The 27,390-nt window shown below is 48.2% G+C and overlaps 2 protein-coding genes across 2 annotated transcripts; one reads left to right on the forward strand and one right to left on the reverse strand.

Moving 5' to 3' along the window:
- Positions 1-3,118: 3,118 nt before the first annotated feature.
- Positions 3,119-6,961, reverse strand: Tmem186 (transmembrane protein 186). Its single transcript, XM_021184647.1, has 2 exons — positions 6,720-6,961; positions 3,119-5,638 (listed from the first exon to the last, which is right to left on the reverse strand). The coding sequence occupies exons 1-2, from the start codon at positions 6,720-6,722 to the stop codon at positions 4,991-4,993; spliced, it is 651 nt and encodes a 216-aa protein (XP_021040306.1). The 5' UTR covers positions 6,723-6,961; the 3' UTR covers positions 3,119-4,990.
- A 1-nt stretch (position 6,962) lies between these two features.
- Positions 6,963-26,416, forward strand: Pmm2 (phosphomannomutase 2). Its single transcript, XM_021184643.2, has 9 exons — positions 6,963-7,078; positions 11,074-11,185; positions 13,750-13,826; positions 14,549-14,640; positions 16,905-17,004; positions 17,139-17,214; positions 19,648-19,763; positions 24,455-24,592; positions 25,444-26,416. The coding sequence occupies exons 1-8, from the start codon at positions 7,025-7,027 to the stop codon at positions 24,554-24,556; spliced, it is 729 nt and encodes a 242-aa protein (XP_021040302.1). The 5' UTR covers positions 6,963-7,024; the 3' UTR covers positions 24,557-24,592; positions 25,444-26,416.
- Positions 26,417-27,390: the final 974 nt, after the last annotated feature.

Genomic DNA, 27,390 nt, shown 5'->3' on the forward strand with positions numbered 1-27,390 from the left:
ACCTCGAGGACTCTGGCTGTAGCCTCACTTCCTCCCTCATGGAACCTCGAGGACTCTGACTGTAGCCTCACTTCCTCCTTCATGGAACCTCGAGGACTCTGGCTGTAGCCTCACTTTTGTGCCCCGTTGTCAGTCTTGACTGTGTATCTGTCTATAATCTGCACTCTACTTCATCCGAAATAAAGTGAGACTGCTATTTATGCATTTGTGTGAGCAGCAAATCCTTATTTTCAATTCTCTGGATAAGAGGTCAAGAACCTGGAAACACTAGGCTCAGAACCCCTTCACCACCAACCAAAAGGCTCTTCTTAGCCTTCCCCACATCCAGAGTGTTATGAATGCCGTCTGAGTTACACAGTGCCCAGCATGGGGTGGTGGCTCTTCTTTGGTTAGTGTTTTGAGAGAGGGTCTCAGGGAGCCCAGGCTGGCCCAGAGCCTTGTACCTGAGGATGGTCTTGTGCTCCCGATGCTCCTGCTCAGGCTTTCCAGGCGATGGGATCAGAGTCATGTGAAACCCACCATGCTTGGCTGGGAGGCAGGCTTGGGTCACATTCTGCATGTAGCCTAGGCCGGCCTCACACTTAGGACAATCCTCCTGCTTGAGCTTTCCCAGTGTTGGGATTTTAGGCATGAACTACCATGCCTGGCTCTTATTTTTTTTATAAACCAAAGGGGTTGAGTGGCAGAGTGCTTGCCTAGAGTGTACAAAGCCCTGGGTTATTATTTTGGAATTGTTTTTGAAAGGGAGAAATCATCACTGTAGCTACAATTGGAATCTAAATGCCTTTCCCCTGTGGCCTGGAACTTGTTAAACTACATTGGTCTCAAACTCAGAGCAACTTATCTGCCTCTGCCTGCTGGCAGTCCAGGCCTACACCACAAAACCTGGCTCTTGTTTTGGGGGCTACCGGATCCTAACCCACTTCCTGTCCTCAGCGGCAAGCGCTCTGATTGTAGCTGGTGTATAAAGAGAGTGATACACTTGTTCCTTGTGTGCTCTCTGTTGCCGCTTGTGATCAGGCTGCACTGGGAAGGCCACGCTGGTGAGAAAGCTCTCATCTCCCAGGCATGTCCCTTGTAGGCCTAGCAGTCTTTTAGTTAAGCAGTGTGCAGACTCCTCTCATTGCAGTCACTGGGGGACCTGGCAATGGGAGGTCCAGGAAAGGCTGGGCAGTGTATTGAAGATATTACCTTCATAAAAGTGAACCAAAGGCAAACTCAAAAACAGAGTCTTACTGGTTTGTTTGTTGTTTTGAGATAGTCTAATTTAGACCTGACTGACCACAAATTTACTAAAAGGCCAAGGACTCCAGATCGTCCTGCCTATGCCTCTCTAGGAGTGGGACTACACACATCTGCCAACCAATTTATGTGGTGCTTGATATTGAAACCAGGACTTAGCGCTCTACCAACTGAGCTTCATCTCCAGCCCCTTAAGCTGGCATTTCTAAACTAGCTTGAGGCCCCCTGGCTGCAATCAGGCAATACCTCTAACATTCCAGTAGAATCAAATTCTAAGTCATTCTCAACTACACAGCAAGCTTGAGGCTAGCCTGGGCTATAAAACTCAAAAGGCCCTCTCAAGCAAAACAAAATCATAAAGGACTTCTCAATTTTTGTGTATTATGTGCATGCCAGTGTACGTGGGGAGGTCCGAGGACAACGCAAAGGCAGTTCTCTCCCGACACTGTAAGGGTCCCTGGATTAAATTCAGGTTGTCAGAGATGATGCCAAGCACCCTCATCCACTGAGCCTTTCGCAGCCTCCTACCCCCAAGTTTATCACTCACATAATCCTTTAAGGTTTAGAGGATCTTTGTTGGTAAAGTAGGTCCAAAACCTTCTGGCATCCTTCGTTGCTGACATCCTGCACACATGGCTGTGCTGTCATGGTCCAGGGCATCCACTCCCTACATCACTTCACGGCCATCACAGTGGGAAAGGCTTGGAGGCCAGAGGCTTGAAGCTATGGTGTAAGCTTGCTCACATCTAGGTGGATAGGACATCACTAAGAGAATCCCAGTGCTCCAGTTGTGATGGAGCGGAAGGCTTTATTGTTTTCAGACAGGTTCTATGCAATCCTGGTACTATGTAGATTGGGCCTCAGATTGGCAGTGCTCCTCCTGCCTCTGCTTCCCAGATCCTAGAATTACAGTATGATCCTGTCTCAAAACGCCAAAACAAAAAGGCCCTACCAAACAGGCTACCTGTGTGGTGGTAGCACATGCCATTAATCCCAGCACTCAGGAGGCAGAGGCAGGTGGATCTCTGAGTTTGAATCTACAGAGTGAGTTCCAGGACAGTCAGGGCTACACAGAGAAGTCGTCTCAAAAAAAACAAGCCAACAAACAAACCACTTGAGATTGTGGCCTGACATGATGGTGTACACTCAAGAAGCAGAAGCAAGTAGATCTCTTTATCTCTTGAGTTCAGCAGGCCAGCTTGGTCTACATAGTCAGAGCTTGTCTTAAAAAAAAAACAAAAAACCCTGGAATTGTGGTGCATACCTCTTTATTTAATCCCAACACTCAGGAGGCAAAGGCTCGAGGATTTCTGAGTTCAGAGCCAGTCTGATCTACATATAGCAAGCTCCAGGATAGCCAGGAGTAAAATAAGAAGATACAGTTCAAAAAAATAAAAACTACTAGGCTGGAGAGATGGCTCAGCAGCTAAGAGCGGGCTGCTCTTCCCCAGGTCCTGAGTTTAATTCCTAGCATTCATGGTGGCTCACAACTGTCTATAATATGAACTGATGCCCTCTTCTGATGTGCAGACTCTACAAGTAGAAAAAACACCCATATACATAAAAATATATGCATTTTTTTAAAGTACCTTAGGGAAAAAACAAAGGTAAAAAGAATCCTAGGTGGGACCTACTGAAGTTAGGTCACTGAAGCATGGCTTCGGAGGACACGAGGACCTCAGGCTCCTAACAGCTTAGTTTCCTTACTTCCTTCTCTATCCACAGCAGGGACACAAACAAGCACTTGTTTATTACTCTTCACTTCAGTGTTATCGACTGGAGGAGATAGCCCATGATGTCCACTGACCTGCTGAGTTGGTAAGCATACATATACATTCACATTCAAGTGCACCCCAAAGAACTAGCCCACAAACACTTTCATTGACTCAAGTGTATTCATCTCTGACCACCACCAAGTTAGCACTGGGAAGCACAGGAGGAAACATATCATGATTCCCTTCATGGATGTCAGAATAACAAATTCAGACAGAGTAACTGCTGCCTACAAACAGGCAGAGGTGGAGAGGACGAAGGCAGGGACAGCTATGGCCTAAGTGCCTACATCCTATCTGGGAGAGTGAAGTGCTGGTACTAGCCAGTGGCGATCGATGGCAAGGACGTGCTACATGTCCAGGACATTGAAAATGGTTATAATCTGATATGCACATTTTAAGTGGTTTTTTATTTTTGAGATTACAATAGAATTACATGTACTTCCCCCTTCCCTTTCCTCCCTCCAAACCTTCCCTTGCCCTTTCAAATTCGTGGCCTCTGTTTTTCCTTAATATTGTTGTGTATCCGTGCGTACGCTTCTAAACACAGCCGGCTCACTCTGTGCTTGCATGTGCCAGTTTTCAGGGCCGCCCACTCCACATTGGGTGTGCCCTTCCCTGAGGGCACTACTCCTGCTCTCAGCGTTCCTATGGTGCCTGTAGCTCTTTGTGTAGGCCTGTGGTGGGACCCCCCCAACACACACACTTTGGCACGTCTAGTCTAATGTTACCTGTGTTCACGCTCTGCTTACTTTAGAGAGGACCAGCAGGATGGCTCAGTGGGTGCAGGGGCTTGCTGTCAAGCCTGACAACCTGAATTTAACCCACAAGACCTAAATGCTAAAAGGAACGCACCTTGGAAAAGTTGTCCTCCATTCTCCTTATATGTACAGTGGTACACACACAAATAATTAAAAGAAAAATTCTTAAAGGAAAGAAATTACTAAAAAGCTACAAAGCAAAGCATTCTGGTAGACAAATTACAAAGATCACGACTGCTTTCCTTTTAATGCAGGTACAATTACCTATTTGTTGTTATTATGAAAAGCATATGCACTGTCCTCCAGATGATGAATTTTTGCTTGGACAGAGTCCCTCTGCTGCGATGACACTACAAAGCTCTTAAGTGTGAGCACCCCCGGACCTCCTGGGGGTCAACGCAGTCTCAGGGGTGCTGTCCCTACCTCTGTTGGTGTACAGTGACTTGCTGATGGGAAAAAATAAGTTCACTCTGGGCTTTAGCCATGGCCGTCCAGCTGGTGAGCATGAGTAAGTGCCGGGCCCCATCAGCACCCTAGAAGCCTTGCTCTATGTTGTAAGCTCTGGGCTGTGTGCCTTACACAGCACTCAGTATTCACTGGTTTTGCCTGTTCTGTGGTGCTGGGAATGGAACTAAGGACCTTATACATGCTAGCCAAGAGCTCTGCCACAAAGTCCCAGCCATACCCATCCCCATGAGAAGGGTTTTCCATCTCACAATGCAATTCAAGGTTCAGAAACTTAATACCTTGCCCCAGGTCAAGGAACTAAGGCTCAGCAGAACCCAAGTCCCCAGACTCCACATCCTGTGCTCCTCTGCCAACCCTCTTGCCTTCCATCTTTACAGCAGCGGGCTGCCTTAGTGACCTTGGCATAGTACTCCTCCAAGAACTGCCTCTTCATAGAAACTTCTCGCCACTATATGATGGGATGTCCTATAATGTTCCACTAAGGGCTTTTTCCTAAATCTTCCTTTTTGGCCCAAAACAACCTTGAACTTTTTCTCCACCTGCCTGTGTCACCAGTTCTGAGTAGAGGCAGGCATAGCCATGCCTGGTTCAGGGCAGTGCTAGGAACTGAACCCAGGGCTTCCCATCCTGCACAGTAAACAAGCAGTCTACAAAGTGAGCACCAGCCCAGTCCCCAGTATTAGCTTTTGTCTCATCTGTCCACGGCCTTCTGTCTAAAATCCAAGTGTAACCAGGGCTACGAGAGGCCTACTTGCTGTTCTTCTGTGTGGCCAGGGTTCCGAACACTTGTGCAAACCGTTCCCTGTCCAGGATTCGGCCATAGCGTAAGGTGAGGTAGAAGGTCTGCTTGCCACTGTACTGCTGGATGCGCACGAACACATCCTGAACCCGTTCCTGGGATTCTGACAGGGGTATCATGTCTGACACGGCACAGTACGTGTCCTGCCGCCAGCCCCAGAAGGTCAGGTGGGCCACTCGGAGCAGGGTGCCCGACTCGTTCACATACAGGATGCCCACCAGTCTCCGGAAGAAGTGGCTCATCCAACAGAGCATGGCCAGGGCAAAGCTGGCGACCCCACCCAGAAGGCACAGTGAACTGAGCGTCATGAGGCCTTGTGAGTAGCAATAGAAGCCCGGGGGCAGGGCCACCACAGTCACAGCTGTCTGGGCCAACTTCAGCCGCGAGAGGACCCCAATTGCTCGGATGGCTCGGAACCGGTAGATTGTATGGAATGTTTCGGTCTCGGTGCCTGGTGACTTCTCCCGTGAGTGGGGAGACCTGCTCCCCACCCACCTTTTGGAATCCCCCTGCCCAGAGCAGCACCACAGTCCCTGTAGAGGCCTCCTCCACGCAGTGGGCCCCTGCAACCTTGGTACGGCTCGAAGGAGGAAAGCCTGGAAGAGAGAGGTTCATTTCAGAAGTCACCCATGCTAATCACACAATGACCAAGGCAAAGCATCTCCCAGAAGGGCTCCAACCAACCCTGGAAAGTCACCATGACTGCCAGAGGAAAGTGACAAAGCCAGACACTTAAAAAACATTTTTTTTTTTTGGTGGAATTCTATTCTAAATAGGTATCTTCTCCCATTTTTACAACTAAACAAATAAAACCCTAATCGCAGTTGGTGAGATAGCCCATCTAGTACAGGTGCTTGCTACCAAACCGGGTAACTTGAATTTGATCCCTCAGGCCAACTTGGTGGAGGAAGAGAAATTACTCGCGCAGGACGTCCTGGACCCCCGTATGGCAAAGCACAAGCATATACACACAAACTAAACACACAAGATTAAAACAAAACAACCAAAACATTTTTAAGAACCTAAGCCCTCCCCCACCCCACCTCACGGCCCCAAGTACAGGGAAACACGGGCAGTCTGGCGCTCGGACGGGCCCTTCCTCCTAGGCAGGGCCAAATGAACATAGAAAACCTGCCGTTTCAGCTATTCACTAGAGACCGGCCAACAGCGGACTTGAAGGACCGTCCTTCAAGGGGGTAAATCAATCGGTGTCAGAACCCCACACAACAAAGCCGTGGGGTACTTATCACAGGGCCTCTGCAGTTCTCCGAGTGCCTTGCGCGGCCAGAGAACCTCTTTGTATTATTAACCTGGCTGGGAAGCAGAGACGTGAGGCACGGAGGCCCTCAACACACTGCCTGTGGTTCTCTGGAGTGTGCAGATTCTGGGCTTTGGAGTCAAGAGGACACTAGCTGTGCATCCTTCTTCACCCTTCCAAAGAAAACCTCAGAATACGCTGAGGGAGACACGGTTCTTAAGCTCTGAACCGGGTGTGTTCATACGAAGTGGCAGCGACACAGACCGTCCACGTGACCCGGACAAAGCAGGAAAACAGCCCAAGCTAATAGACTCTGGCCTTCCACTGGCCGGTTTCCCGAATGGTCAGCCCAGGCGTCCTGCCTGCCAGTCCTAGACCCGACCGGGGACGGGGAACGCGTTCCCTCCTGACATTCCTACCATGAGCCCGCCGCCTGCCACAGGACGCACGCTGTCCTTGTCACCGGAAAGTTGAAGGGCGCATGCGCGGGCGGTTAGAAACCCGCATGCGCTAACTCAAAAAAAAAAAAAAAAAAAGTACTATGGACTATGGCTTGGAAACTGGAAACTGTAGTTCAAATTTTGTAACCGCCACCAGTGTTCTGTGAACCATTAGGGAATCTTCCCATGGTGCCTTGGAACTCCAGGGCTCGGAGCGGGCCCGGAAGTTCCGGGTAGAGTTCCGGGTGCCGTTCCTGGTGCGGTTGAGGCTTCTGACTGGAGAAATGGCCACTCTCTGTCTCTTCGACATGGATGGGACCCTGACTGCCCCGCGGCAGGTAGGCGGCGCCCGGGAGGCTCGCGGTGGTGGAGCAGAGCCCTTGCTGCCCCAGACCGCGGTAACGACTGTCCGGGAACCAGGAGACGCGAGTCCTGAGCGGGGTCCTGATGGGGTGCGCAGGAAGAGGGGCCCCCCAAAAACGTTCCGAGTAGGAAACGTGTTCAGAGTCAGAAAGTTCGGGCCCTCGGGGCCGGTGACCTGGATTGAACTCCAGCCTCGGCCCTCTGACCTGCTGCTTCGCCTCCCCAGCCCTGTCACCTTTGGCTGTCTCTTCTAGTATACCAAAGGCAGGTTCTCAGTCGTCTGACCTTCAGCAAATCTATCTCAGAGCCCTTGAAGCCACTTTAACTGGGGTATTACCTGTTGCTTGGGGTGTTTTGGTGAGGATCACTGAAATTCATGACAGTTCCTCGCCAGATCAGGCCTCAAAAGTGAGCCCCTGCAGCAATGGGGACCCAGGTAGTAATAGGCTGTTTGCTGAGAGAATCAAGGATCCCAATGGGACTTTCTTCCACTAACAGATTTTAGGTTAGGGCCAAAGATAAGTTTGTGTGGTTTCGTTGTGGTGATGACATTCTCTCTGCCTCCTATACACAAATTCGTGATTGAGCAGAAATCATTCAAGCTTGAGACTGGGCTTAAATAGCTTGGGTGTCTCTGCCCCACTCCTTTTAGATTTCATGGACTGTTCCAGAAGCCCATGTTAAGTGTGTGTAACCTTAGATATGTGAGTCTTACCTTTTTAATTTTTTTATTCCTTTGCAATTACATGTGTACAGTGTATCTGATCATATTCACCCCCAACCTTCCTGTGCTCCCTCTGGGGAACACCTACTCACACATCCCTCTTCCATTTTCATGTCCTTTTTAAAATTTTTATTTTAATACCTCACTAAGTCCAGTTAGTGCTACACACAAACACACCCCAAGTGATAGGCAACATATCACCCATGCTGAAATGTTAACTGACTTGATCTTGTGCAGGGAACCACAGTTGCTGAATTCATGCAGGCAACAGCCATATATTGTCCAGAAGACAGCATTTCATTCACCACACTCCTCCCCATCCTCTGGCTCTTACATTCTTTCTGTCCCCTGAGCCTTGACAGGGTTGATAAAGGGCACTTATTCTTAGCACTTTGACCAGGTATGAGTCTGCATTGACCACTGCCCACTACAAAGAGAAACTTTTCTTACCAGGGTTGAGAGCGACATTAATCTATGGATATAAACATAAATATTTAGAAGGCAATTTGACAAGATTTCCATTTAACAAAAAGAACACTAGTAGGTTTCCCCATAGTGCCTGTGAGCTCCTGAGTCATAGCTTTTGACCAAGTACTGTACCAGGCACTAGTTCCTTCCTGTGGAATAGATCTTTGTTTGTTTGTGTTTTGTTTTTTCGAGACAGGGTTTCTCTGTGTAGCCCTGGCTGTCCTGGAACTCACTCTGTAGACCAGGCTGGCCTCAAACTCAGAAATCCACCTGCCTCTGCCTCCCAAGTGCTGGGATTAAAGGCGTGTGCCACCACTGCCCTGCTGGTTTTTTGTTTTTTCAAGGCAGGGATTCTTGGTGTAGCTTTGCCTGTCCTTGAATTATCTCTGTAGACCAGGCTGGCCTCGAACTCATGGAGATCCCCCTGCCTCTGCCTTCTGAGTGCTGGGAATAAAGGCATTTACTGTCCAGCTACTACCATTCTAACATAAGGAAATTGAAATGAAACTAGTAAGACTTGGCACCTCCGCTTCTTACAGCAGCTGTGGTTCAAGGACCTGAGCTCCCGGGCACTGTTGACTGTCTTGTTTGTCATTTCCTTTTCCTGTGTAAGGGTGGAGACCACTCCAGGTACTAGATAAGCTACTGGAAAAGTGCTTCTGTGTCCCTAGTTAAATGGCAGTAGATGGACATGAAGTATAAGATAGAGAAGGAGCCAGGTGATCCAGATGTGCTTTCAGCCCTTGGAACACTATGCGGGCAGTGATCACAAGCAATTGGAACAATAAGAGAAAACTAATTTAGAAGAGAAGTTTCCTGTATGTTGGGTTCTGCAATTAAAATATTCTAGCAACAGATCTGTGTATCATCAGCCTTCCCTGTCTCCATCTGTGTGCGTTGTCAAACATCACTAATCACAGTGCAATCTGGAAGAGGAAGAACGGGTTATCTTTTATTGTGGTTGTTGTAACTGGATATGGCCTCTGTGGGCTCCACGTGACTAGCACGGACTCAGAGGTTTGCACATTTCCCTGTTTGTATAGAAATCTGTCTTCCTGGGTGCTTTCTTCCCTACCCTTTAACTTGAGATAAGATTCAGAACAAAAGAAGACAAATGGATTCAGGCCCTAACAGCTTCATGAATCATTGTCCAACTGTGGCATCCTGGAAAATCTCACAGAGAGATCATTGACAAAAATAGTGAGCAGAGAAGCCCAGTCCCTGTCACTGTGTGTTTGCTCTTGCTGAGTGACTTTAAACCAGGGTCACTGAGCTACTTCACCCCTTTCCTCTCAGCATGAAGGTCAAGGGTACCGCCCTTCATGCTCAGTGTCATCATCTCACTAGTATTCCATTACCATAGTGCAGGGTTGGCATACTCTTCTGTACAAGGCAGAAGCACACACACACGCACACACGCGCACACACACACACACACACACACACACACGCACGCACGCACGCACGCACACACCTTTATTTGTTGGTTGTGGAGATCGAGCCCAACACCTTGAACAAGCTAGGAAAGCACTCCTGCTAAGCTAGCCCCCAGGCCCAGAGAGTCATGATGTTGAGGTTTGCAGGCCACATAGTCTCTGTGGGACAGAAGCCACAGGAACACTGACATAGACCGTCAGTGTTCTGCTCCAGTAGTACTTAGTTATTGGTCTAATGGCACACAGGTCTGTTTGATGCCTCCTGGAATCCACAGCTGTTGCCACCTCTGAAATACCTTCCGTTATTCTTTTTCTTTCACCTCAATTCCGTCTTTCAGGTGTTAACCTGCTCATTATATTGTTTTATAATTCTCAGCACAAGGATTGGTTGTCTGTTTCACTTTTGAAATCAGCTGGTGAGCATGAGCATCAAAGGTATTTTCACAGCCTCTTCACTTTGGCGATATTTAAGCTGAGAAAAAAGCTACAGAAAGAGCTCAGGTGGGCACAGAGCTAAGGAAATTGTCCTGTGAATTGAGAGACCCCTAGTTGTTTGTTTGTCTGTTAAAAGACACTTTTAGGAAATCCAAGTAGGCCTTGAATTCCTGATCTTCCTGCTCCCATTTCCCAAATACCGGTATTGTAGGCTTGTGACACCTTTAAAAACCAAACGATTATGGGGCTGGAGAGATGGTGCTGTGGTTAAAAGTACTGGCTGCTCTTCCAGAGGACCCAGCATCCACAAAGTAGCTACAACCATATGTAACTCTGGTTCCAGATGATCTGGTGCCCACTTCTGCCCTCAGGCAACTGCATGCATGTGGTATACAGACATATATTCAAAGAAAACCAACAAAAAAGAATAAGCTAAATCTATGTATAAAAAGGTCACCACAACACAGAATAAAAAAGCAAGTCATAACCCAGGACAGAATAACTCCATAACCATACATTATCTGCTCATGTGGGAACAGAGGGATAACAGATTGACAGGTACCTGGACCAAAGGAACGTGGTACTGCTACACGTGCAGTACTGGCTCTTTGTAGGCCAAGATGGGGGTGTTCTTTAGCCAGGAGTTCAAGGTTAGCCCAGGCAGTATATCACAACCCAAACTCAAAACGAACACACAAAAAAGTGGGGAAAGGAAAAAAAAAAAAAAACAAAAAAGGTTAATAGCCCCAAATAATAACTAAATATTTAAATTTTCTACAGGCCTAGTAATACCGCTGGGCTTGTGTAAGGCAAATTAGCTTGCTGATTCAGGGTAGGCTGGATTACTTTGCAGTTTTCATTTGATTATGTGACTCAAAATCTTCCTGTCTTCCTTCCTGATATGTAGAAAATTACAGAAGAAATGGATGGCTTTCTACAAAAATTGAGGCAGAAGACCAAAATTGGAGTGGTAGGTGGGTCAGATTTTGAGAAACTGCAAGAGCAACTGGGAAGTGATGGTAAGTGCTGACTGTACCCCGGCCCACAACTAATACTGAGGCTACTGAGATCTGCCACCATCACCCACGTAGCACACTTTCTGCCTCCTCGGGGAAACATTTTCTTTGCCCTTATTTGGCCTTTGCTTTAGTCATATAAAAGTAAGTTCTGTGATCTCTGACAGACCCTTCCCTCAGGTGTACAGATAGACTCACCCTGCCGTGTGTGCATGCCTGTGTCTGTGCTTGCAGAACCTTGTCACTTCTCTGTCACTTCAGCCCAGGCCCCACTTCCTGGCTGTCCCCCCCCCCCCAACTCAGATAAGGAGATACCTCTGGTCTCAGTACATTGTCCCTGTTGCTCTGACCCGATGTATTCCAGGGCTCCCTAGTCATGAGAGGCACTAGATTCCCATAGCACCAGTCTTCACACACAGGACTGGCAAGCTAGAGAACCTTTGAGCTAGGGTCTAATTCTGTAGCCCAGCCTGGGCTCAAACTCACCTCCTGTCTCCACGTCCCGGGTGGTGCCGCAGTGACAGGCATCGGCTGGAGAGTCTTCCGGCCTCTTTCTTGGAGATGGTGAAACAGCGGGTCTCTAAGACCTGGATATCATGTTTTCGCAAGTATCTCCTCCCAAAATTCTGGGGCCTGACCCTGCTGGTAGAGCACTGTCTTAAAGACTAAACTTAAGTCTATGTTGCAGACTGTTCTTAATCTCTGTTTTCCCAGGATCTCTGGGGTAGCTGGTCTGTGAGAAGCAGTGAGCAGAGAGATTGACAAACAGAGTTCTTCACTACCTGTTGTAGTGTGGAATGTCTGTGAACCAGGCACCTGGGCAGCTGAGACAAGGGAGTCTGGAGTTTGAGGTCAGACGGGAATACAGAGTGAAACCCTGTCTTCAGAAAGCTAAAAAAGCCAAGGCTGGAGAGATGGCTTAGCAGTTAACAGCACTTGCTGCTCCTATGGAGGACCCACATGGCAGCTCACAACTATCTGTAATTCCAGTCTCATAAGGTGCACACACATACATGCAGATAAACCACTCATACACATAGAATACATTTTTTTTCCCTTTAAAAACTGACATGAGTTTAAAACAGACAGAAACCTCACTGTTGTCCCAGGGTCAGGTACTAAGGACACATTAGGCAGGATAGTTCATTGTAGCAGGCTTAGGGCCATCTCTGGCCTCTCCACTAGGTGCCAGTAGAGTGCACACACACACACACACACACACACACACACACACACACAGAGTCAGCCAGTGTAACAGCTCACACTGTCTCCAGACATTGCCAGTTGTGTCCTGGGGATCACATTGCCATGGTTGGGACTCAGCATGTCTTGTCTGAAAGTGCAAGTCTGTGGGTCAGATCAGATCACTGGGAAGCCGTCTCTGCATCTGCAGGACACATGCCACTTCATCTTCCTCAGAGGTGCTCACTTTAGAAACACTAACAGCAACATTAAGAGGCATATTCAGCCCAAGAAATCCTGTCACAGAGGTGTTTGCCATCCCTGCCTCCAGTGCTGTAGTTAACAACATGCTCTGAGAGGTTTTCTGTCACTGTAGCAGAACTCTGTTTCAGGGAGGATATATCAAGAGTTAACATTCACCTAGAAGCCAGTTGAGAGCTCACCTTGCATCAACTCCAACAGGGGCAGTGGACACGCCTGTAACCTTAGCACTCTGGGGACTTGCCGTGGGCCTGAGGGCATGCAAGACTGTATAATGAGATCCAGGCCAGCATGGGCTTCTTGAGGGCCTGTCTCAAAAACAAGCAAGCAGGCACGAGAGCACGTGCCTTTAATCCAGCACTGGGGAAGCAGTAGCAGGCAGATCTTTTGTGGGTTATATGCTAGTCTTCCAGTCTAAATGAGTGTAAGAATCATCTTTTAAAGCAGTATTTAAATTTTTATTTTTTATTAAAACAAATATTTTGGGGTCTGGGAGATTGCTCAGTGGGTAAAAGCAATGAACAACAAAAGTTCAGTCCTTAGAACCCGCGTAGAAGGAGAGAACCAACCCCGCCTCCACACCATGATGTGTACGTGCCAAATGCACACATACACACAAAATATGGGAATGTATTTGGTTTTTGTTTGTTTCTCTGTGTACCCCAGGCTGACCTCGAACTCAGAGATTCAACTGCTTTTGCCTCTTGAGTGCTGGGATTAAAGGCCCCACCATGGCCTAGCCAAAGATAATAAATATTAAAAAAACAAAAACAAAAACAAAAAAACCAAATGGAGCCGAACAGTTCTGCTCTGGCACACCTGAGAGCAGAGTGTGGTTGTGTCCTTTCCACTTTGTTCCTGGTGCGGATTCATGGCAGTTGGAAGCAGGCGTGGGCCAGCATCTTACCCTACAGGCTGGGGGCAGGGTCCACCCGCAGCTCATTTGTCATCCCTCAGGCTCACAGCCAAAGCTGCTGTGGCAGTCCCCAGCCTCTGGAAGAGAAGGGCTGCCACAGCCCACAGGTGCTTAGCCAGGTCCTTCCTTGGTGGTGGGTGTTGAGGGAGGAAGAGAAAGGCAGGTTTCCATTCAATGCACCCTCAGTTTTATCTTGTTTTGGTTGTAGTGGTTGAGAAATACGATTATGTGTTCCCAGAGAATGGCTTGGTAGCGTACAAAGATGGGAAGCTATTGTGTAAGCAGGTAAGTTTTTACGTATGCAGCCCATTCTGGATCACTACTACTGTGTCATAAGTAAGCCAGCCCTGCTGGGACAGCCAGTCATCTTAGGTACCTGGACTAGAAAGTGAGTTCAAGACCAACCTGGGCAGGTTAATGAGAGTCCCCGTTTATAAAGAATAACGTAAACGGATCATAGAAGACCACACTGTGTGAGATAAGGATGGATTGCCTCTGGGCACACGCTGGGGAGCTGAGGGCAGGAGGGAGGGAATCTTCACAGTGTGTTCTTTGTTAAATTTGAATTTTGCCTGTGCAGCTGTTGCTTGTTCCAGATAGTGACTGCTCCTTTATAATGGCCTTTTAAAGCTGCTGGAGTCCAGCGTGCCTAATACAATAGCCAGAGCTAGAGCAGGCCACTCACCCAGACAGGAGCTGTGAAAGAGAAGCTGTACTTAGCACTAAGAGCCATTGCACTGAGCTCTCTGGCCCTTCCGAGGAGCGTGTGAAAGAGCTCCAGGTTCCTGAGTGCAGAAGCAGAAGCAGCCTCTGACTGAGGCACAGTGTTTTACCTAATGTTTCTCACCAGCAGACAAGAGAACGAGGTGAAAGGACATCAGGGTGTGTCATTGTCCCTGCTGGGTCAGCCGGTGACTTCTGCAGTGTTAGCAGGATAGCTGCATGTGCCATGATCCGTTCGAAAGTACTTCCTGTTGTATCAAATAACTCATGCTTTGTTTGCCTAGAATATTCAAGGGCATCTGGGGGAGGATGTGATCCAAGACCTGATCAACTACTGTCTGAGCTACATTGCAAACATTAAACTCCCTAAGAAAAGGTGAGTTCACCCTTCACAGAGAGGCTCTTCTAGAATACTGAGCAGTGGACTCATAGGTGGAGAGTGGTAGTGAAAGCTCTCGAATGCTAGCTGTGCACATGCACAAATACATTACATATGTTACATGCACAACTTACACACACAACATACGTACACATACATTGGTTTTGGCTTTTTGGGTTGTTTGTTTGTTTGTTTGTTTGTTTGTTTGTTTTGAGACAGGGTTTCTCTGTATAGCCCTGGCTGTCCTGGAGTTCACTCTGTAGACCAAGCTGGCCTCGAACTCAGAAATTCACCTGCCTGCCTCCCAAGTGTTGGGATTCAAGGCGTGCGTCACCACTGCCCGGCTACATACACATTTGTAAAAGACACGTACACACATAATTTTTAAAAAGCATCGGAAGCTTACAGTTTGAAAGTCTAAAGCTGGATGAATACAGAACCAAGTGTGTTTGCTTGTGGTGCTTGAAGTCCATGTTACACAGCTGGCAGGTGAGGAAGAGCTGGCTGTGCAAGCACGGAAAGCTCAGTGCACACCCCCAGGCCTCCGTGTACACTGCAATCTAAGCACTGAGGAGGACGGAGTCAGGGCCACTGGGGCTCACAGGCCCTCCATAAAGCCAGGGTCATCCGAAGACCTTGTCTCAAGGGACTAAAGCAGAGAGTGGCAGAGCAGGACACCCCAAAACAAACTGTCCTCTGACCTGCATACATGCTTATCCTACCCGCTCCTCACAATATATATGTATTTTATTATTATTATTTTAGATCTAAAACTAAAGATATAATTTTTTAAGAAGTGTCTAGCCATCTTCCCTGGAATAACTGAAACGTGTTGTTCAGCTCCATTTTCTGTGATCATGATGGCAAGCCTGAATGAGCAGTCTGCCTCTGAATACATCAGGATTCCTGAGCCATTAGTGAGACTGCCTGGAGCATAATCTCAGAGCCTGTCAGTGTCCTCTCTTCATGACATCAGTCTGTTCAAGAGCTCACTAGCAAACCAGATGCCCTAGGAGCAGATTTGAGACTCTAAAGAGCAAGTGCCTTTGAGCCGGGCTCCTTTCCAGCCCTTGTTACCATTAGATGCTCTACGACAGGTGTGGCAGAAACGGTGAGGCATGTGCGGTGATTAGTGACACAGCCTGGCTCCCTAGACTATACGTACAAACCATCATCTTAGCAAATGTTATGACTAGTGAGACATGGTGCCTCAAGGTGTAACCCCAACACTTGGGAGGTAGAGGAAGGAGGACCAGGGGCTCCAGATCATCCATCACTAGCTGCATGGCAAGTTCAAGGGCAGCCTAGGTTACATAAGACACTGTCTAAAAAGTGGGGAGTGGGATGTTCCTCCCTACGGTCCTCCCCACTCTTGGGACTTCTTTACTACATCTCTACATGTTGCTCAAAAAAAAAAGAGATAGGGCTGGTGTCTTAGTTTGGATTTCTGTTGCTATGAAGAGACACCAGGGCCATAGCAACTCTTATAAAGGACAACATTGATTGGGGCTGCCTGCTAGTTCAGAGGTTTGTTCCATTGTCATCATGGTACTGGAGAAGTAGCTGAGAGAGTTCTACATCTGGATCCACAGGAAGAGATGGTTATACTGGGCCTGGCTTGAGCATCAGCAACCTCCAAGCCCACCACCTATGATACTTCCTCCAACAAGGCTGCATCTCCAATAATGCTACTCCCTGGTGACTAAGCGTTCAAACACGAGTCTGTGGGGGCCATTTCTGTTCTACCACAGCTGGGAGATTAGTGCAATCAATAAAACATTTTCTGTTCAAGATTGAGGACCTGATTTTGATCCCTACCACCCTCAAAAAAGCTGGATCTGGTAGTGCCTGCTGGTAGCTGGAGCTGAGGAGGCAGAGGACAGGTGCATCTCTGGGCCTGCTGATCAGGCCTTGAAGCTGATTGGTGAGCTCCAGGCTCACTGAGAGGCTGTCTTCAAAATCAAGTGGAGAGCAAGCCATGAAGACGCCCACGGTGGACGCTGCTTCCAGTGTGCATTCACACATATTTATGTGCGTACGTGTATACACGCATTTTAAAGATCTGAACGAGGATTCCATTTTTCATCCAAGCCAAGTCTCAGTTCAGCTCAATTTAGATGATCCACGATTTAAGTCTGTAGTACTGTGTGGCTCAAAGCTTCCATGATGTCACATACTCATGCTGTCTAGAATGTGATGTTGCCCAAATAAATAAGGTGTTTTATATTTGGGGGCACCCCTTGTCCCATTCTCCTCCCCAGGGGAACTTTCATTGAATTCCGAAATGGCATGTTGAATGTGTCCCCTATTGGAAGAAGCTGCAGCCAAGAAGAACGAATTGAATTCTACGAACTCGATAAAGTAAGTTCTCAGATGTATGTGGGAGAAATGGCCAGCTTTGAGAAACCGTATAGCCTGTGGGCAGTCTTTTAAAATGCTTCTATACTGCGATACAATGGATAATTGCTGTCTTTTTGTTTGTTTGTTTCTCTCAGAAAGAACATATACGACAAAAGTTCGTAGCAGACCTGAGGAAGGAATTTGCAGGGAAAGGCCTCACATTCTCCATAGGTATGGCGCACACCCAGGCAGGCTTTGGTCCCGGTGCTCCTGGAGCATGTGAGGGCTGCTGGATGCTTAGGGGAATGGTGCATGGGATGGTAACTGAAGTTCCCATATGGGAACTCACAGTCTCACTAATAAAAGACATTAGAAGACTCAGAGGGAATCATGAACGATTTTATTAGTTTAAGAGAAAAACAATACAGGTTAGGTGAAGATCCCAGTAGCCACCAGGAGGAGAGGTGGGAAAACCGTGCTTTCAGAGTTAGATATGGAGTAAAAATAGACAAGTTACTAAGAAAGGAAAAGGTGCCCCAGAGTGGAAGTGGGTGGTGAGCATCCAGCCAGGGACAGCATGCTCTTTTATAACCCCTCCCTCTTTTTGTATTAGGTGGGCTTTGTTCACAGGGTGGTTTGTTTGTTATGTCAGGATAAGGAAGAGCTTCCAGTCTTCCTCTGCAACTGTCTTCTTTCATTTGTTAATCTCTCTCTTTTAAAGCTTTATTTATTTTATGAGTTTTTGCCTGCACGTATGTGTGAGGATCATGTGCATGCCCAAGGGGGCCAGCAGAGGATGTGGGACGCCCTAGAACCGCTGTGTGAGTGATAGCCTGAGCCCTGACCCTCTACAGAGTAGCCAGTGCTTTTAACCCGTGAGCCAGGTCTCCAGCCCCGATTTGTTAATCTTGATGTAGATTTTTTTTTTTTACTTTCTCCACTTGTGCCACAGTTACACAGCAGCCAGTAGACTGTAGGCAAGCAGCCTCAGCAGGACATCCCTAAACTGGAAGTGGGTTTTGTGCTTTTGGGTCTGGTTCTACATCTGCAGCCCTCTGCTCTTGTCTCCTGTGTCTTGGAGCGTGACCAGTAAAGTCTTCACACTTATAGGTGGAAGAGAAGCCTGACAGAAACTCCAGAGGAGAGGTGCACAGAGCCTCTCAGATGGAGACTAAGGTGTCTTGAAATCCCGCATTGTGTTACCATCAAGGAACCACAGAAGTTAGTGGGTGGCTTTGAAAGAGCAAGAATCAGGCTCAGAAAGGAACAGACAGGTGTTTAGGCTCACAGAGCCTATGTTGACCAGCCTTGAGCCGGCGCTGACTCTGGTCAGAGTTGTGTCTGAAACGTGGCCCCTGACTTAGCACTTGATAAGTGATGCTAGTTAAATTGGATGACTCTGTTTGGATTGTTGTGGGGAACACACAGACCACAGCACATGTAGAAGTCAGTTCTCTCCTCCCATCATGTGGGTCCCAGGGGACTGAGGTCAGGACATCAGACTTGGCAGCAGTCACCTTCACTCGCTGAGCCATCTCATGTATCCTTGCTGGTTAAAAGCTTCAAACACTGTTCTTTCTCCTAGTAACACTATCAGCCTTGTTTTTAAGTCCTCTGGCTTTGCCAGCTTTAACACGAGAGTGCAAGCTGTAGGAAACTGTCCTTGCAAAGGAACCACAACCAGGGAGATTTTCAATTATTCCTGAACTGTGAGAAAATGTTTTTCTGATAGCTTTGAAAAATGTTTTTAGGGTTTTTGTTTGGTTGGTTGTTTTGTTTTGTTTTTGCTGTGGAAAGTACCTACATAGCAGCTAAAGAGCTTGTTAAGAGCACTGCTGCTCTTTCATAAGACCTATGTTCAATTCCCAAGGTCAGCATGACAGCCCACAACCATCTGTATCTCTAGTTCCAGGGTTTCCTTGGCACTAGACATGCATTGGTACACAGACATACATGCAGGCAAAACACCCATGCACGTGAATGAATGAATGAATGAATGAATGAGGGAAGGAAAGGAAAGCAAAGCAAAGGAAAAAGGAAAGAGGAGAGGAGAGGAAAGGGGGGAAAATAGGGGCTAACTGCCTATAAGCTATCTTGCATGTGACAGACCTGTTGTGTACAGGCTGCGCTCATACAGCCTGCTTTTGCTATTTTCCACCAATAGTGGTTTGGTTTAGTTAGGTTTGCTTTTTTTGTTTGTTTTTTTCAAAAGGTTTTCACTGTGTAGCCCAGGCTAGCCTGGAATTCACATGAAGTCCAGGCTGACCTTGAATTCATCATAATCCTCCTGTCTCAGCTTTGTGAATGCTGTGGTGTTAGGTATGAACTACCATGCCTGACTTAGGGTATTAAAATGCCAGACAGGTCTGCTGGGGAAAGGGAAGCCATTGCAAACTCTTACTTAAGCCTCTTCTTCGGGAAAGCATTAAGAGAGATGGCTGCTCTTAGACCCAGGTGAGATGCCACGGGGAAAGCAGCAGAGGACCTGTTCATGAACTGACAGGGAGTGGTGAGCAAGGATATGAAAGAGACAAGCTGCGTCCTTCTCCAAAGGTGTTAGTCTCTCTCCCTCCTCTCCCAGGCTGTGCTGGGGCTGATGCTCAGGAGCCCCAGGCAAGCCGCACCCCCAGCCCTGCTGAGCCCTGTCTCCTCCCCATCCTGCAGGTGGCCAAATCAGCATCGACGTCTTTCCTGAAGGATGGGACAAGCGGTATTGCCTGAGACACCTGGAACATGCTGGCTATAAGACCATTTATTTCTTTGGAGACAAGACTATGCCGGTAAATAGGAAGGTCTCCTATGCTGTTTTGCCATCTTGCATCCTACCTGATGGCCTCCCTCCCCTCAGAGCTTTGAGGTCCTGCCCAGTAGGAGCAAGGACTGTAGATGGTCATCAGTGTGTCCTTTGCCTTAAGTATCTTCACTACTGCTGCTGTATGATTCTGCTCTACCCTCCCTCCTGTGTCCATAGTAAATGCACGCTAGGGTCACAAACATGGGAAGGTGGGGCATTATCTGAGTCTGATGCACACTGTTAGTCGGGATAACTGAAGTGAACATCTGCCTAGAGTGTCACCTGGAGTGCTGCAGGCCACAGTGAGACCACTGCAGAAAGCCCAGTCCAGCATAGGTGAGGTCTGAGTGCCGTCGTTTCCCCAGAGCCACTCTGCAGCATCTGAGGCTCTCCCTGCACAGCTGCCTACGACCACGACCCAAGGCCTGAGAGGTGCTTCAGAACCAGCTACTTACTGCCTGTGCTTGGCCTTGAGTCCCGGTTGTGTTTGTCAGCTTCTCACCCTGCACTGGCCATGTCACCTTTTTGTAGGATCCTGGTTCAGGCATGGTAGCCGTTGTGAACCCTGTAGGGCATCCATCATAAATGCTGCAACTGTGGAGCTCTGGTCCCTTTGACGGCTGCTCACCCTGTCAGGATCAGCACTGTCCAAGGTCTGCTTCCAGCAGGGTCCTGGTAACAGTGGATTATCTTACTTAGTGTGACATCCTCCAGATTTATCACTACAACAATAAGAATTTCCTTTCTTAAGGCTAGATAATCCTGCACTGTATGGGTACGCAGTTTACTTAATCCATCCTTTGGCAGACTTGTGAATGTTGTTCTCTCAGTCACCGTTAGTAATGCCTCTGTGAATGTGAGCCTGTGGCTCATTGTGTTTGGTTGTCTATCTGTGAGCTGACATGGCAGCCCCCCTTAGAAAACATAGGCGGCAGCCTCTGGACATTGTCGTGGGCAGCGGAAGCCAAATAAACAAGCAGGCCTGGACCGGGCAAAACCACTACTGCTGCTCAGCAAGAAGAGCACAGCAGAAGGCGGCCTGTGGTCGGGCGGCAGTGCACACTCTCAGGCCCAGCACTTGGGAGGCAGAGACAGGCAGATATCTGTTTAAGGCCAGCCTGATCCACACGGTGAGTTCCAGGTCAGCCAGGGCTATACAGATAGACCCTGTCTCAAAAAATCAAAACAAAAAACAAAAGAGCCTATGAAATGTGAGGGAACAAATACTCCACCAACCATATGTCTGTCGGTTCAAATGTGCCAGGCTCCTGCAACTCGGCAGCAAAGTAAGAACTCCACGTAAGGGCTGGAGAGACGCTCAGCAGGAAGGAGCACCGGCTGCTCTTCCAGCAGATCTGGGTTTGGTTCCCAGCACCTATATGGTGGTTCACAACTGTCTGTAATACCAGCTCCATGGGAATCAGAAGCCCTGTTCTGTCAGTCCTCTGTAGGTATCAGGCACACAGTGATGCACAGACACACACACAGGCAAAACACCCATACATATAAGATAATAGAAATAAAGAACCTGATTTAACATGTTTGAAGACACACAGTGGACTCCTGAGCACATAGGGTTGACATCTGAATCACAGGTCATAAGAATGTATATCCAGGTCACAGTGAGGGCCAATTCTACTGTTAGACTGGCCATTTTTAATAGACACACACAAAAGAAGGTAGAAATTAGTGACTCTTTACCTCAGAACAGTGGTACAGCCAATATGGACAACTATATAGAGTGGTCTTCAAAAATCCAAAAATAGAACCTCTTATGATCCAGGAATCCCACTGCTGAGTATAGATCCAAAAGACTGGCGATCTGAGCACTGGCATGCCATGGACTGTCTCCAGGGAGGGGACTCTTTGCCACATCCTCAATGAAAACAGTGCAGATCCTAGCCTGAGTTATCTTTATTTCTGTATGTTTTTTGCTCTAATTCAGTAGCCAAAACTGGCTTCTAAATGGTAATCCTCTTGCCTCAGCTTCTAGTGCACAGATTACAGATGGGAGCCACCATTTCTGGCTGCTTTTATTTGTTTGTTTGTTTGTTTGTTTGTTTAAATTCTAAGACAGGGTTTCTCAGTGTAGCCCTAGCTATCCTGGAACTCACTCTGTAGACCAGGCTGGCCTCAAACTCAGAGAGCTACCTGCCTCTGCCCCCCAAGGACTAGAATAAAAGGTGTAAGCTACCATGCCCATCTAGGGGGTTTACATATTTATTTGTTTACTTATTTATTTTCTTAGCCTTCTTTTTTTTTCTTTTTCTCTCTTTTTTTTTCTTAGCCTTTTTTTTAAAGATTTATTTATTTATTTATTTATTTTGTTTTGTTTTGTTTTGTTTTTCGAGACAGGGTTTCTCTGTGTAGCCCTGGCTGTCCTGGCACTCACTTTGTAGACCAGGCTGGCCTCGAACTCAGAAATCCGCCTGCCTCTGCCTCCCGAGTGCTGGGATTAAAGGCGTGCGCCACCACGCCCGGCTATTTATTTATTATATGTAAGTACACTGTAGCTGTCTTCAGACACTCCAGAAGAGGGAGTCAGATCTTGTTACAGATGGTTGTGAGCCACCATGTGGTTGCTGGATTGAACTTAGGACCTTCAGAAGAGCAGTCAGTGCTCTTGACCGCTGAGCCATCTCTCCAGCCCTTTCTTAGCCTTCTTAATGATGGTTTATGATCAACCCTTGGTTGATTTCACTGGATTCAAAACATTTTGAATGTAGACCTTAAAAGAGTCACATCACGGGCTGGAGAGACGGCTCAAACATCTGCTTAAACGTGTCGAGTTTTTCACAACAACGTAGCTCTCTGACCAGATAATAGACCTAGTCCAAGGCAGTGTGACAGTGCTCCAAGCCAGCCAGCTCTGAAGCAAAGCAGCCTTGTTCTGAGGGTAGAATAACAGCACAGCCATTCTCCTAGAATGTTCACACAACAGACTTCTCTGTGATCACGACCCCAGCCCCATGTGGTATGGGAATGCCATCTAGACGCCTTGCTGGGACTTCGCAGATGAAAATGCGATGAAGCTGATGGGACTCGGAGGGTTTGCTACTCGGTTTACCTCTTGCATTACCACTGCTTTGAATCATGTTTTTATTAAGTGAAACCAGGTGTGGTGGTATATTCCTATAATCCTAACACTTGGGAGGCAGAGACTGGAGAATTGCATGTTGGAAATCAACCTGAGCTAAGTAATGGGATTCTGTCTCGTATTCCTCCTCCCACTCTCTTTCTCTGTCTCTCTCTCTCTCACTCACTCTCTCACTCTCTCACACANGCACACACACACAGCTTGTTCTCTTTTGTATTCTGGTTTATAGCTGAGCTGTGTCAGTTTAAAGCCATTCCCCTGCTCTAAAGAGGCAGAGTAGATCACATGGGGAGGAGGAGGAGGTCTGCAAAAGAGAAGGAAGTGCAGCCAGCTTCAGCTCAGGAGAGGGGTGCTCCGAGCACAGCCTCACAGTGGGCAGTCACTGCCTGGGGTGATTCAACCAGGACATTTTGCTGTTCTTAGAGTCCAAGGTGACTGCAAGTTTAGGGCAGTAACTCTTACCCTTTCCAGTTTTGAAAGGAGTAAGAGGGATTGGTTTAGTGACTGACACTCAGATGGTAAGGGCTGAAGCGAGATATGAAGTCAGTCCCTGTGTGTTTTGCAGTGGATGCTTCCAAGTGCCTGCTGTGTGCTTTCTACAGAGGTCCTGTGCTTACAGAAGCCCATCCCACTTGAGACTTCCTCTGAGACTCCTGTGCTGATCTCTCTACCTGCTGCTGGACTCACTCAGACTGCTGCCTACTTTGTAGTCCCCACCCTGCCTTCTTTCTTCCTGTCTGCTCTGATACTGTTACTGGGCCACTGCAGTGTCATTAAAGTCACATGACAGTGGCCTGTGTCTGTAATCCCAGCCCTAGGGAGGCTAAAGCAGAGCTCTTAAATTTGAGACCAGCCTGGTTATGTAGCCTAACTTCCTCAAGATGCTGATGCTGGTGCTCATGATGATGAGAGAATAAGCTCAAAGCTGGGGAGATGGTTTATGGCCACTGGAGAGGCAGAGACAAGTAGATCCTAGGACTCTCTAGCCAGGTAATCTAGCTGGTTCAGTGAAAGACCTGTCTCAATAAGATGGAGACCAGCTGAGAAAGACACCCAGTCAACCTCTGCCTATGCATGCATAAACCCATATACCACACAATTGAATAAACTCAGTTCACTTCCCCTCTCTTACTGGCCACACTTCATGTGCTCAGTTCTCCTGTGTGGCCAGTGTTGGTGGGCAGACTGAGCAGCCATGGTCATTGTCACAGGGCATAAGCAGCCCCACTCTAGGCTGCCTACCCACCAACGCTCCTGTGACTTGCAGAAGTGTGGGCACAAAGACACAAAGATAGCTGTGAGATACTGTCATTTACTGTCTTTTCACAAGAAAAACGAGCCTTAGACAGATCTTCACAAAGGCAACCTGATGACGATCGTGTGCATAATTACCTTTTCTGAGCTCGATTGTGGTTCACAAGAAGGTTAGACAACTTGCTCATTGCTACTAAAATGTCAGCCTTGGAAACCAAGGGAAGATTAAGTGAAGAAACCTTAAGTGAAGATGGGAGCGTCGGGGTTGCAGTAGCCATAGACCAAGACAAAGCCTAGCCCACTGCTTCTGTTGTGTTTCTCTGCAGGGTGGCAATGACCATGAGATCTTCACAGACCCCAGAACTGTGGGCTACACAGTGACGGAACCCGGAGACACACGCAGGATCTGTGAGGGGCTCTTCCCTTGACCCGAGGAGTGCCGTCCTGACCAACAACACTGGAAGGTCACTCAGGGGCAGGGGTCACTTAGGGCCAGAGGTCAGCTCACTGTGCTTGCCAGTGAGCCACAGCTTCATGCAGTACCAGCAGCAGCCCCAAGGGAGAGGGTTTATCAGAGATGGCTGTGGCTGGGTGTGGTGGCTCCTGTGTGTAATCTGCGCTCAGGAAGCTGAGGCAGAATGAGACCATGTCTCAAACAAAACAAAAAGATTGGTGGCTCTGTGTTGGGGATGCTTGCCTCGCATGGGTCCCAGCCTACGACTTAGGGACCTCAGAGACAGAAGTAACTCCTACCTGACGCTTCTCCCCACCCATGGTGTAAGAGCAAGCTGAGAGGATACATGCTGCTCTGTGAAAGTTTCCCACCATATGATAGAGGGAAAAACAAGAATATACCTGGGTCCCTTATGCTTTGGGGAATTTAAAGTGTGGATTCTGGTGGGTTTGGGGGGGATTCTTTTTCTCTTCCTTTTTTTTTTTTAAGATTTATTTATGTATTTGAGTACACTGTCACTGTCTTCAGACACACCAGAAGAGGGCATCAGATCTCATTACAGATACCATCAGTGGGCCACCATGTGGTTGCTGGGAATTGAACTCAGGACCTGTGGAAGAACAGAGGGTGCTTTTAACCACTGAGCCATCTCTCCAGCCCAGGATTCTATTTTGAATACATGGTCTCACTATGTAGCTGTGGCTGCCCCAGACCCTGCTGTGTGGACCAGGTGGACGACCTTGAGCTCAGGGTCTTTCTGCCTCTGCCTTACAAATGCAGATTACATGCACCCACACCAGCTAAGGTTTAATAAAAACCTGCAACCTTCAGTGCTCACACCCATATCTTACCACCAAACAGGGGCATCTGATGATGAAAGAGAGCAGCCATCCAGAGTTACCCATCTGGGATAGAACTGAAGACTTCTGTGATTTGCTCCGTCTGCAATCTGTGGTGGAGGCTGAGGCAGGAAGTAGCACCACTATTCTGTCAAAGGGTTAATGTTTCTGTTTTCAAGCCAGCTTCCCCTCTGTGAGCTGCAGACCACAGTGTGGCCAAGTGACAACTGATCCCACAGTTTACACCTACACTGGCCTGGCTGGCCATCTCGATTTGCTATATCGTAAAGCCAGACTGCTTTCCTGTCACCGCAGGAGGGGAGGACAGAGGACCCAGCAAAGCAGCACCTCATTGCAGTCCTCTTTAACCCCCAGGCTGACCAACCTAGGTAGCAGACCCAGTACCTAAGGCCACAGCAGCAGGGGCGCTCTCCAGCCTCTTCTTGGAGAGTGCACGTGTCCTCCCGAAGCTCGAAGCTCAGGAAAGCCTTCCAAGAACACTTCCCAGGCAGCTTTCCAGTGCCCAGCCACCATGTGTCTCCACTGCCCTACCCTTGGCTGCCCCTACTCTGTCCACACCCACAGCAGAATGCCAGGTCCTCACCCTGTGGCATCCTTGGGTTTTATGGCAGTGCTGTGAAGCCCACTGAAGGGACAGCACCATCTCTCACTTCTCAGTCTGGTCACTTTAACCCTCAGTGTCAAAAGGGTGTCTACCCCAGGTTGGCAGAGAACTTGGCTTCTGAGAGCTGCTTTCTCCACTTCGCTCCAGTAATGCTGGAGCCCCTAGCTGGCCTGGCTGTAGCAGTTCCTAGCCAGCCCAGAGGCTGTGTTCTACCTGCAGGTCCAGTGTCTCCCATTGTGCCAGGTGGACTCCAGGCCTTGCCAGTTCCTACAGTGGCTGTCACAGAAACCCCCTGCCCCACTGTCTTCATTCAACTCTCCCACCTAATAAAGGGCCTCTGCTCTCCAGGCAGTACATGATTGTAGCCAAATCATAACATGTGTGATCTTGCTGATGGGGCAGTGTGGCTGCCCAGGTCTAAGGGCTTGTGCTAAACAGCTGTGGCTCAAAGCAAACTCTGGCCTACCTGTCAAGAGTGCAGACCTACCAACTAGGGATTGCAAAGGACTTGGGGGGGGGGGGAAGTTGGATAAAGACTACATCACAAGAAGTAAGCAGAGGCTATACTAAGCACCGCAGGGCTGTGCAAGAGGGTGTCAGTCCTGCAACTAGCTGCCCAGCCAGGACTGAGATCACCAGCTTTTAGGAAGCCCCAAGAAAGCCTACACTAACAGGAAATTAACAAAATATTTGGATATTTGGTATCCCAGCCATGTTGGTGGGAAAACAGGTACTGAAGAGCAAAGTCATTGTGTTAGTTCCTACGCACAGTCTAGGCATGCACAGTAGTACTTAACCACTTTCCTCTTCCTTACCCCATGCTGGGCACACCTACCATCCCAGCACACCAGTCTACCTGGAGAAATCCAAGGCTGATGTATGTGATCATCTCATCTTGTCTGGCCTTTACCTGAACAGGCCTGATGGGCTGGCTATTTCCCCAACCTCTGGGAGAGTCACAGAAACATCAAAAGCCCCATCCCTTGGTAAAGCCACCCCACCCTGGGTTGTCATTACCCTATCAGCAACCTGCCATTCCTCTGCTCCAAGGCAGCTGGCCTCACCATTACCCTTCCGAGCCACAGGATCTATATGAGGGGCAGCCTCCTCTCCCATCCCCCCACATGGTCCCTGGAGAGCCTCAAGGCCCCCTTCAAACATTGCAACAGGAACCCCAAGAGCCTTCTCACATTTACCTATATCCCATATGCCACCACGGGGCATTTGCCCATAATCCACCACATTAATAAGCCTGTTCCAGAACTCAGCTTTTCTGTGTTGGAATAATAAAGGGACCTTGTCAGTTAGAAGCACACTGTAAGAGTGTCTGCCATGTGAGTGGCA

Source organism: Mus caroli, chromosome 16 (genome assembly GCF_900094665.2).
Source record: "Mus caroli chromosome 16, CAROLI_EIJ_v1.1, whole genome shotgun sequence".
Lineage (NCBI taxonomy): Eukaryota > Metazoa > Chordata > Mammalia > Rodentia > Muridae > Mus > Mus caroli.